The sequence below is a fragment of the Camelina sativa genome, chromosome 1, assembly GCF_000633955.1.
Source record: "Camelina sativa cultivar DH55 chromosome 1, Cs, whole genome shotgun sequence".
Taxonomy (NCBI): Eukaryota; Viridiplantae; Streptophyta; class Magnoliopsida; order Brassicales; family Brassicaceae; genus Camelina; species Camelina sativa.
In genome coordinates this window covers 1,351,526-1,363,390 of record NC_025685.1, presented here as the reverse complement: position 1 = coordinate 1,363,390, position 11,865 = coordinate 1,351,526, and the positions used below count along the sequence as shown (strand labels likewise).

The following is an 11,865-nucleotide window of genomic DNA, read 5'->3' as shown; positions in this document are numbered from 1 at the left end:
AGTAGCTGACGCAGATGCCACTAGAGAAACAAACTTTCAGCTTGTATATAAATTTGATAAAGAAAAGAGTTCCAAACCAATAAAAGTTGTAAAGCAGAGGCCAAAAGTCTGGAAACTATTACCTTTTAGTTCAGATTCCACAATCAATGAAAAGAGACTAGCTGCAGCATGCATCCCCTCAGGTGGTAGCCACGCATTACCCCCAGAACCATCCATTGACTAGCACGAGACATCACAACCCTTGGTCAAATAGTGCCCACTAGTATCTCATAAGACATAATTAACCTTAAATGTATCTAGACTCTCAAAGAAAATATTTGATGGCAAAGACGACGATCGGTCTTTATAAATACCCTGACGATCACAAAGCAAATGCCCAAGTACCCCCAGAGAGCCAGATATGGCCACAATTTCATAAACACTGTGATATATGATATTATCGACAAATGCAGCAGCGATAAAATAAATTGTAAATATACTCACAGCAAGGAGTGTGGTCCAGGTATCTAGCAAGATATCGCGTGCCTCATAGCTCCAGGTCTCTTCATCAGTACTATTTGCCATTAATACTTTGACAACTTCACCCATTAACATAGATAAGAGTGTAAGAGTGCCAAAGGGCCTGAAGAAACAGAAATAACAACTATTTTATAAATAAAGAAATACCAAAAGGCTTTCACTGCAAAAAAAAAGGTTATATGTCAAAGACCTTAATGATCGCAAGAGTTGGTCAAAGACAACAGGAGTAGTAACAGTCCCGATAGATAACAATGCGCGACAACCATCAATCATCTCACTGTAAACAAAATTCAACAACACAATGTCAGACTTGGAAATATAACACCATAGATACCAAACAGGACAAGAATCACCTTCCACTCTTTCCTTCTTCAATTTCCTTTGAAATGACATCAGGAGGATCAATCCAGGGCAACACCCCTGACAGCAGGAGGAGCAGATGCTGCTCTCGCATCTGCGCATTGTCTAAATTATTGAACAAGTCACTCACGGATAAATATATATACATATATATATATATATATATATATATCTCAATAAGAAAGACATGATGAACATCCATCGTTCTTGAATTGGCGATGCAAACTAGATAACGGGCAAATTTGATGTTTCTGTAACGTATTCAACAGAAACTTCTATTAATTTAAAGAACATTCAATAGCATATAACACTCACTGGATGGAAATATTTCCCCTGCCAAGGAGCACAATTGTACAATAAGTTTCCGAGCAGAGACTGCAACAGGACAATCTAGCCAATAGCCTTCAAGATCAAACTTCTGCCTCACCGACGAATATAAATTTATCAGCCATCCAACATGTGAGCTTGAAAGCAAAACATCACACCACGAAGCTCCAGGCTGCAATCAGCACCACTGGAGGTGAGATAATGAAGAGTTCAAGTAACTGTCTTAACAGAAAACAAGTATAAATTCTGAAATACTAGCATCACCCTATGTGATCTCTCTGAATTTCAACAAGACAATGAAGTTCAAGCACATATCATAAATCTTAAAGATAACAATTGGCTACCTGAACTATTACACATTCTGTCTTTCTCGCTAATGCATTATCAACTCTAATTCCGTCAGAGAATACATTAATGCTGGCCCTTGTGCCACCACCTTTGCTGTAACGAAACTCCCAGTTCAGTATTTGATACATAAGTCGCAGTGTAGCATTGCAAACCTTAACCTCAGGGACACTAGAATGTGATGCGATAATCTTATTTGTAACACTCAAAGCAGCATCTTTTGCCCACTGATAGAAAGTCTGCAATTGAAAACATAGAAAGTAAACAACACTATTTTCGTAACAGAACCCTCCGTATAGGCTATCTTCTTCCGCAGACGAAAGACGATGGGTGCAACAATATCTGAAAGTAAATGCAATCCTAGGATCACCTTCAAAAAGTTTTGCTCTAGTGACTTGCGACAATTTTCATGAAATTCTCTAGGGAGACCCATGGCACTTGAAGTAGAGGGTGAGAATTCAGATACCTAAGATGAAGAAATTATGAGCATACATATGGTATATATAAAGACAGAAACAATAAAAACAGATCATTACCAATGATTCAAGAAAATTTATACCGATGAACTGCACATCTAAGCCACGAGAACCAAGAATAGCCTGGTTGATCTGTAAACAGCAGTTGTTAAAGGAGAAAAGAAGATCAACCATGATCCTTTTAATAAACATAAGTTATAAGTATTAGACGATTCCACTGAATTTTTCAAAATAATTAGCAGCACTACCGCAATTTTCATTTCTATGAAGCCATGACTCATAAACCCCCATTTCTTTTTATTAAGGCATAGAGCATATCAATAAATATCTAGCTGAAATAATGGAGGCACATATTATAAGGACCCGTTACTACTCAATCACCCAAATTATTACTAGTTAACCTACTCAATCCCTCTAAATCCTTCCTTGTCCGTATATTTAAGGTTAGCACAGTTAAAAAGGATTCAAAGTACCAGGTAATTTTCTTAGATATAAAATCCCCTCAGTACACATGGCATCATCGTCACGGATTTATGCATGCACATTATATTCATTAAACTATTACGTTCACAATTGCCAATATCAGTTAACAACATATATGCACCTAATGCTAGACAAACTAAGGATACAAAAACCAAAAATGAAAGTCCGTAAAATTTCAAAGCAATGTAGATACCTGATAGAAAAAGACTTCCTTGTCGGCTGGAGTAAACTCAAGCCTGTAAGAGTAATTTATGCAGATTAGAAGTTCCCTCAGATGAACAAAGCAAGCAAGAAACAGAACTAGCTAATTTGTCTAGATTTCTTTGCACTACTCTATTTCCAGAAGCTACCGGTCATAAGCGTCTGTGAATAACAACATCCTTTTCATGAATCCTCACATATGCATATTGCATAGAATCAGAAGTGACAGCTAACGTCCAGCATCTAATGTCTATGGTTAAAAATTTTAAATACCAGAAGCAGCCCAACCCAGCTTACCAGCCTCTTTTCATCAGCTGTGCAGCCACAGAAGATACTTTTGAAAGCACATATCCCTCGGATGAATTAGCATGCTGCATGACATAGCCAAGGCAGAAGCTGCAGAAAGATATAGCCATATTTCTTAATTATAAAGTATTAATATAATCCAAAACCTCAAAATACAAACATGTAACTTCTTATATAGTTATGATAACCCCGGAAAAAGATGTAACCAACCATTAAATATTATACAGTCAAGAAGTGATAGGCTTCACAGTCAAGGAAAGGTGCAGTATTTTAAACTACTAAATTGTGAAGCATGAATGCTCTGAGTTGATTTGCAAAGCCAATAAATAAATTTACAAACTTGACACCAAGGGTTGCCTACTGACAGAGCAGAGGGTGGCCGCTCAACTAACTGGAAGCTTAAGCATATATCACCCAAATAACATAAAAGAAGAGAAATTACCTAATCAAACCCCCTTTATCATCAGTGGCAAGAAAACTCCATTCCCTGATAGCTGCTTCTCGAATAGCTGCAGCAGCTTGAAACCTAGCATTTGCTACCTGAGAATTTTCTGGAAGTATGAAACACTTTCAGTCAAACAGCTGTACCTTCCCAGTTCACTTGGCTAGCCAGGATCTGGATTCATCAGATAGACTTACCAAGAATATATCTACACGCCTTATAGGGCTGTGGGGACTGGTGAAGAGACAAAATGGTTGCCTCAGCAGCAACTGGATTACTATTAATCTGTAGAAAAGAAAAGTAAATGTCAAGTCAACGTGAATTGAACATCATCTGAAGTACTACTACTTGTCTCGGTTAAGCAAAAACAAAAACCATAAGAAAAAGGAAGCATAGAACCATTCCTGTTTCGAAAAAATCAGAAAGACGGAAACAGTAAACTAGTTCAGTGAGACATGTAGTCTCTAACAACTTAGTCAACAGAGACGCAGAGATAAACAAACTACCATAAAAAAATTTCAAAAGAAGAAAAACTCAAACAAAGCAACTTGATAATTTTCAATAGCCTACAGTGACTTCAATTTCAAGCTAAGCAAATTACAAGAAAACATAATAAACAATTGCATAAATGCAAGCACACGCACACATCTACAGGTTCTTCCAATATATTAGGAAACCAAAAAGATCAACCAGGAGAAAAGGGATGGTGCGAAGTATGTATAAAGAAGGAAGAAGCAAAAAGACCTGAATGTAAGAGCAAGCAAGTTCAATAGCGCGCATGGTAGATTGGAGTTGAGATAAATCCTCAGCTCCAACTCCATCGCCACCGCTTCCATTAGGAAACCCTAACATCTTCTCCCGGAAGCGCCGATTCCGGCAGACGGAAAAACCAACAGTCTCCTCGCTTTCCAAGTACAAAAATCTGGTCTAGTTTGATTGGAAACTGAGGCGAAGAAGAAGAAGATGAAGATTCGATTGAATAAGGAAAGTGGCGGCGTTGAGCAAAAGAGTAATATATGGCGGAGAAAGGGATCCGATGGTGAGAGAGAGAGCCGGAGAGATTGAAACGGTGTTTTTAGAAGGGCGTGTTCGCTGTTGTGGCTATTTTGGAGTTTTTCTTTAACTGACCATGTAGTTCCACATTATTTACGGGAATACCCCCTCCTCGCGTTATGCACAATGAGGTTAAAGACCTGAACCAATGGACCGGACCGTTCGGTTTAATCAGTTAAATCGGAGTTCGGAAAGTCAGATGGTTTTTGGTATATCATCGGTGATCTGGATTAAACCGTTAACATCGGAATCGAACAAATCTAATTTTGCCAGTTGAACCAGGATGACCTACGAATGTATCCGGTTCAACATTAAGGTTTATTTTTCTTTGTGTAATCTTATTTGATCTAAGATTAATGAATATAAAATTCAAAAATGGATCGAAATTAAAGGTTTCACACTCATATCAGTCCATATTATATATGACTTTTGTGGTAGTTAAAACTTAAAAGACAATCGGAAGAAGTAAGCCATAGTATAACATCAAGGTGAGAAATACAAGTCCGACCAACTACCTACTTGTTGCGTTATTGAAACGCATTTTTTTTTTTTAATATCTTTTGAAATATTATATGGCATCGAGTTTTCTATTAACGGAATCCCGTTGCTTATAGAACGGCCATACCCATGCCCATGCCCATGCGCATGTTGTATTGTTGTTTATACATATAACTTACATGAACAACGAGCATGGTCATGAGGTCGATCGATCGGTAATGTAATAATGTCGAATCATCTTTTTGTTGTTTTGGCAATCTTGAAGTTATGAGAGAGCTTCTCGATAGCGACATCAATATGGAGAAGTTGTTGGCGAGATCGGTAAAACTTTAAGTGGGGTTGATCTTTCAATGCATTTTAATTTGTATCACTCATCATTCTGATCATATATTGATATATGTACAATAATCAAAGCTTAGATCGTTCTCTAGCTGTCTGCGGATAACGCATAGGTTTAGGTTCATTCACATACCTTAAGTTAACAATACATTAAAGGTAGATAAGGGATATATATCCGTAACATATTCACATATTCGATCCTTGGTTACTAATATACGTGAATTAATAGTATTATAGAACATGGGATGGAATAACATGTGGAAAACATGCAGGTAAAAATATTGGCTACATACTCCCTTTTGTTTAATTATTCAGGATATATATATGCCGATTTGTTAAATTGAGTATTGATTATCTTGTTACGAATATTTAATATGCTTCTTTTTATACAAAAGGCACGTAATAAAGTATATTAAATATTAATATAGTAGTTGGATTTTTTTTTTTTTTGACGAACTTGGAACCATCTTGTCATAGAATTGATACAAATTTCCTAAGTATGCTCTATTTGATATTTCTTGATCAATTATCTTAATTCTAGTTTATCATCAAAATTTGTTAGTAGGCCATTCGACGAATGTGATTTTCCAGAAAACGTTATCATTTATTTCGAAATTAAGTACAGTTTTGTTTAGGAATGGCGAAATGCTTGTAGATATATATATATATATATATATATATATATATATTTAGCTAGTAACAAAGTTCTTGATCAAATCGAAAACCTCAAAACAAAAAGGGTCACATGCATACGTGTTACGTTTGAATTGCATATCTAAAGACTAAAAAAGTCTTCGAACCAGCAATGTTTGATTGAACTGTTGAACATTTCTAATTTGCTGACCGGATTGCTTCGGACGCTTGTTGGTGTATTTTTATAGACATACACACACATAACTATCATCATGTCGGATCGTATCATATGGATTAAGACATAAAAGCAATAGGAGCAAAGATTCCAAAATTTATTAGTAGCTGCTAAAAAAGGCGTCCACATCAAATATTAAATCTCTAATTGTGATTAGACACTTCACTAATTAACATTTTTAAAAATCTCTTGAATTTTAAACAACCAATCATGATTTGAGATGTCATTCATTAACATTTTTTAAATTTCCAGAATTTTTTAGAAAAAAAATAAAATTCTAAATTTATGAAAATAAAAGAACTATGCACAATATCCCACATCGGCTAGAAAATGTTTAGACAATGGTTCAGAACCAGTATAAATAAGATTAATATACTTTCAACAACGAATGAGCAGGAAAGCTTGATTTATTAGGCGTCCAAGTTTAAAAGTATATTCGGTTTGATCCGGTTTTATATTTGATCAAATTATAGCTTTAAAAAGTTTCAAAAAAATAAATTATAATATTTAAAATTTTTAAAAGTTTTAATATTATAAATATTGAAAATTTTAAAAGTTCTTAGCTTCTAAAAAGTTTTTAAATATTATAATTTTTAAATTTTAAAAGTTTAAAATATTATAAATATTGAAACTTTTAAAAGTTCTTAGCTTTTAAAAAGTTTTTAAATATTATAATTTTTAAATTTTAAAAGTTTAAAATATTATAAATATTGAAACTTTTTAAAATGTTCAAAATTTATATTTCGAAACCTTTTAAAAGTTTAAAATATTATAAATATTTATGTAAAACATAAATTATCTTATTTATCTACGTTTGGGCTTTTTATTTCTTATGAGCTGTAAAACATATTTTTGTGTATGATTTTATAGATAAGTTGATATTTTTCATTAATTTTTTATTTTTTTTATTTTTATGAGAAAAGATTTGATTTTGTTCTTGGAGTTTGATGGATTAACAAGTTGTGTGGTAGTCTAAAAAAAGGTTTTTTAGTGGAAGAAAGTGAAGAAGTTGACGAAGATGAAGAAGAAAAAGATTATAACGAAGAACTAGACAGTAAAAGTAATGATAACGATTACCACAAAAATTGACAATAGAGATGACAAGAAAGAATATGAAGAATAAGAAAACATTGAATAAAAAACACGAAAACATAGGTGGTAGCGATCAATTAAATATGAAAACGAGTTAAATTCATGATGATAAAATTGTTTTGTTTTTCTGGTGGTTAAAGAAATGGTTTAGGATATGTGAGATCATCAGTTTAATTCGCCTCGTCTGGATGTCGAGTTAAATTCATGATTTTTTTCTTATCAGATTTGATTTTATAACACAACTGATTTTTATATTTCAGAAAATTGTGTATATAAAATTTAACTTTTTTCTTAATACTAATTTTATTTTTTTATAAGATAATATTTTACTACCATCATCAATTATATATAGTTTTTATCAAAATATATCAAATATATCCAAAACCTAGTTTAAAAAAAAATGGACAAATAAAAAATTAAAGGGGCCAATCGAATAACAAGTGGAAAAGTCATGCCAGATTCCTAAATTATACAAAATTCGTTTAGTTATTTATTTATAAAGTCGCCCCTCAAAACTCTATTTGACTTGGATTCTCTCGACTTCTTCGACGACATAAGAAGAAGAAGAACCTCACTGCAACTAAAGAGAGAAAGAAGAAAGAGAGAGAGAGAGAGAGAGAGATGAAGGTCGTGGCTTTAGTGAGTGGAGGCAAAGATAGCTGTTATGCTATGATGAAGTGTATTCAGTACGGCCACGAGGTTCGTATTCTTTCTCTCACCTCGCAGATTTTGCCTAGTTTCATAGTTTTGTTAGTTGTTAAGAGTTCCCCTGAAATTGCCTCTTAAAAGTTCGATTTTTTTTTAGCTATAAGAACTTAAATCTCACTCTGGGTTTGCCGATTTGTGTGTTCCACAGATCGTGGCATTGGCTAATTTGTTGCCGGTTGATGATTCGGTCGATGAATTGGACAGCTATATGTATCAAACTGTAAGATTCTGCTTCGTATCTTTTGGTTCCATGGATTTTTAATATGAACAAGGGCTTGAAGAAAGATTGGACCCTTTCTATCTCATTGGTGTTTCTGTGAATGTTTTCATGATTTGTAAATCTGGGTTGTTGTTCTTGAGAAGAATTAGATTAAGATATTTTCGACAGTGGATGTTTAAGAGTAAGAATGATACATAGGATTTTATGATATTGGAATCCTAATTTCTTTGATTGGATGCACCTTCTTCAGGTAGGCCACCAGATAATAGTGGGGTATGCAGAATGTATGAATGTGCCATTGTTCAGAAGAAGAATCAGAGGATCTTCAAGGTGAGGAGAACCGTTAGGCTTTCTGCTCGAGTTTCCAAGGCTTTGATTTAATGAATAATTTTCTGAGGAGTTTTATTTGCAGACATCAGAAACTTAGCTACCAAATGACTCTAGATGATGAAGTGGAAGATATGTTTGTCTTGTTAAGTGAAGTGAAGAGACAGATACCTTCCATCACTGCAGTCTCGTCTGGTGCGATTGCATCAGACTACCAACGGCTGCGGGTGGAGAGTATTTGTTCAAGGTTAGGTCTTGTTTCTTTGGCATTTTTGTGGAAACAAGATCAGACATTGCTTCTTCAGGAAATGGTAAACTGTTTCAGGAAAAGAGAATCTGAAGATTCAAGCCTATTTCAATCTCAGTTTATTAAATTCTTTTCTGAATTTGTTTATTTAACTCGCTTCTTGTTTTCCGTGCAGATAGCAAATGGGATAAAAGCTATCTTAGTCAAGGTAATAAGGATTGTTGCTGAATTTTCCGGCTTCTAGTAACATCAACATCTTCTTTTAATCATGGTTTGTTTCACGTTAACAGGTCGCGGCAGTAGGGTTAGATCCCTCAAAGCATCTAGGGAAAGACTTAGCCTTCATGGAACCATATCTTTTGAAGCTAAAAGTGTATGTCACAGTTCTCTTTTATGTCTTGATTTAGAGTATTATCTATTTGTGTTACGTTGGTTCTAAAGCTTCTGAATGCATCTCTACTTAGGAAATATGGAAGTAATGTTTGCGGTGAAGGAGGAGAATATGAAACTATGACTCTAGATTGCCCACTTTTCACTGTATGTCCTTTTAACAATATTAGCAACAATCTGTATTCATTGATTCCTCACATTTATTTGTAATTTGACAATTTACATTTTTGTAGAACGCGAGTATCGTGCTTGATGAATGTCAGGTTGTTCTACACTCTCCAGATTCCATTGCACCTGTTGGTGTTCTTCATCCATCCACGTTTCATCTTGAAAAGAAAGGGAATCTAGACTCCAATTCCCTTGAAGAGGAATCGAGTTTAGTGTCTGAAGTACTAGGAGATGGTCCTAACACATCAAATTCTACTCGCCAACGAGATAATGAAATTGTTGATCTAGTTAAACATACAAGTAACAGAGTTCACATATCGAGGACTGAGAAACACAACACATTCTCCATCTGCTGCTGGTTGGAAGATTCACAAAAATCTTCAACAGGTAACTAAAAAAAACAGACCAAATCTTCAAGATTTTTCCGCATACGTACTTGATATCTGTGTTATCCTCTTTAAACAGGTCTGAAAGAAGATCTCGAGACTGTTCTTACAGAACTTGAATTCCAGCTTTTAAAACACGGGTTTAACTGGCAGAATGTATTGTACATTCATCTTTATATCTCTGACATGAGTGAATTTGCTGTGGCGAATGAGACATATGTGAAATTTATCACACAAGAGAAGTGCCCTTTTGGTGTTCCTTCACGTAGTACAATAGAACTTCCTTTGGCACAAGCGGGTCTTGGAAAAGCTTACGTCGAGGTTTTAGTTGCGAATGACGAAAGCAAAAGAGTTCTCCATGTCCAAAGTATATCTTGCTGGGCGCCTAGCTGCATTGGACCGTACAGTCAGGTGAAATTAAATCTCCTCGTTGAGTTGTAAATAAGCTTGAAATTGATTAGCAAATTCAGTTACTTCAATATCATCTACTTCAGGCCACTTTGCACAAGAGTGTTCTTCACATGGCTGGACAATTAGGACTTGACCCTCCCACGATGAATCTTCGAAACGAAGGTGCAATTGCTGAGCTAAATCAAGCATTGACGAACAGCGAGGCAATAGCGGAGTCTTTTAACCGCTCAATCTCTTCATCAGCTATACTCTTTGTGGTTTTCTGTTCAGCACGCACAAACCAATCAGAGAGGAACCAACTCCACGAAAAGTTTGTTACTTTCTTGGATTTGGCAAAGTCTTCTCGGAGGGTATTGAATGTCATAGATCCTATGTTCCTTTACATCCTAGTCCCCGATCTTCCGAAAAGGTATATATACTGCATAGAATTTTCCTTTACATCCTTGTCCTTGATCTTCCCAACAGTTTCAGGTTTTTAACAGTAACTTGTATTCCCCCAGGGCTCTTGTTGAAGTGAAACCTGTTTTATACGTGGACGACGATACAGAAACCGAAGATGAAACCAAGCAAGATCATTCGGGTGAAGGAGATTACAGTTTTGGGGGATATAAGCCAGAGAATTGGCACCAAGGTTGTGTGCAGAAACGAGTTGTTGATGGGAAAATGTGTGTGACCGTTCTCTCCATCTCAGCCGAAGTAATGAGGAAACTTCAGGAAGCTTCCGGAGAAGAAGAACAGCAACTAGAGAGAGTATCAAGATTCTGTGTATATCTTCTCAACAAAACCTTGTCTGAAGATTCATTTTCTTGGCAAGATACAACGGTGAGAAAGAGACTCTTCTTTAACACAATGTTAGCGTCTCATCGAAAGCTTTACTTATATCTTGTTTTTGGTTGATGCAGAGCTTAAGAATACACTTATCAACTAGTCTTGGTGTGTCCGTAGAGAGATTATCAGACACTTTTGCGTCTGTATTCAGAGAGCTTAACGAGATGAGTGATGGAGTTAAAGTTGACAGCTCGAAAGAACCTATCTTCAACGTCGTCCCTGTCCTAGGTGCTGGAAACACTTCTGCTTCACTCGATAACATAATCACGTGTGAACTATTTGCTCTAAGGTCGTAACTATTTGCGCTAAGGTCGTAGCTTTCCTGTTTCACAAAGAACACAAAAGGTTAACTTTCTTGATCTTTGGAGATCTGTTCAATGGGTTTCTAATCATCCGCTCATCAAGTGCCTTACCCGCCGTTTTATTTGCAATAGGTAGCGAATAAAACGGCACGATGTTTTAGTCGGACAATTCCTTGCTGTTATTTTTGGAAGACCAAATTTCGCTTGCTAAAGACAACACGTAGTTGTTTTGTTACAAATGGAAACGGCACGATGTTTGTTTTTCTTTTTGTATCAATCGGAGGTGCAAAGACTGTTGTTTACTTTGCCAAAACGGAAAATCAATTGTTTTTATCGTATTGTACGGTATTATTGGTCATTATATTGTAACATTATGAATGAATACATTAGTTACCAGAAATATTTAACTTGGATACCAAATATGTAACTTTCATATCACACAGGTCAGTAAACGTCGTTTTATAAATCTAATGCAAAGAATGTGACATTGTTACACGACAATACATAGATAATAGATCTAAGAGAGATCTTTTCTTATTCTTGATAAAAGGTTATCAGGCAATGGGACA

The 11,865-nt window shown here is 35.4% G+C and overlaps 2 protein-coding genes across 3 annotated transcripts in view; one reads left to right on the top strand and one right to left on the bottom strand.

The window, feature by feature from the left end:
- LOC104703332 (exportin-4-like) overlaps window positions 1-4,568 on the bottom strand; it is a 10,610-nt gene extending 6,042 nt beyond the window's left edge. The window contains exons 1-14 of the mRNA XM_010419343.1: window positions 4,204-4,568; window positions 3,657-3,744; window positions 3,460-3,568; window positions 3,009-3,107; window positions 2,704-2,746; window positions 2,088-2,159; window positions 1,922-2,017; window positions 1,551-1,790; window positions 1,195-1,378; window positions 873-984; window positions 710-796; window positions 484-622; window positions 123-219; window positions 7-20 (exon numbers count right to left, since the gene is read on the bottom strand). Of these exons, the coding sequence (XP_010417645.1) occupies window positions 7-20; window positions 123-219; window positions 484-622; window positions 710-796; window positions 873-984; window positions 1,195-1,378; window positions 1,551-1,790; window positions 1,922-2,017; window positions 2,088-2,159; window positions 2,704-2,746; window positions 3,009-3,107; window positions 3,460-3,568; window positions 3,657-3,744; window positions 4,204-4,311 (1,488 nt within the window). The 5' untranslated portion in view covers window positions 4,312-4,568. The remainder of the gene's footprint in view (window positions 1-6; window positions 21-122; window positions 220-483; window positions 623-709; window positions 797-872; window positions 985-1,194; window positions 1,379-1,550; window positions 1,791-1,921; window positions 2,018-2,087; window positions 2,160-2,703; window positions 2,747-3,008; window positions 3,108-3,459; window positions 3,569-3,656; window positions 3,745-4,203) is intronic.
- LOC104701366 (diphthine--ammonia ligase-like) lies at window positions 7,836-11,696 on the top strand. Of its 2 annotated transcripts, XM_010417149.2 has the most exons (13): window positions 7,836-8,008; window positions 8,166-8,237; window positions 8,488-8,567; window positions 8,650-8,875; window positions 8,987-9,019; window positions 9,102-9,184; window positions 9,276-9,348; window positions 9,435-9,756; window positions 9,835-10,166; window positions 10,250-10,575; window positions 10,667-10,988; window positions 11,069-11,339; window positions 11,429-11,696. In XM_010417149.2, the coding sequence occupies exons 1-12, from the start codon at window positions 7,931-7,933 to the stop codon at window positions 11,288-11,290; spliced, it is 2,169 nt and encodes a 722-aa protein (XP_010415451.1). In that variant the 5' UTR covers window positions 7,836-7,930; the 3' UTR covers window positions 11,291-11,339; window positions 11,429-11,696. The 2 variants fall into 2 exon arrangements, with proteins under 2 accessions (XP_010415451.1, XP_010415376.1); XM_010417074.2 differs by having other exon boundaries at window positions 11,069-11,696.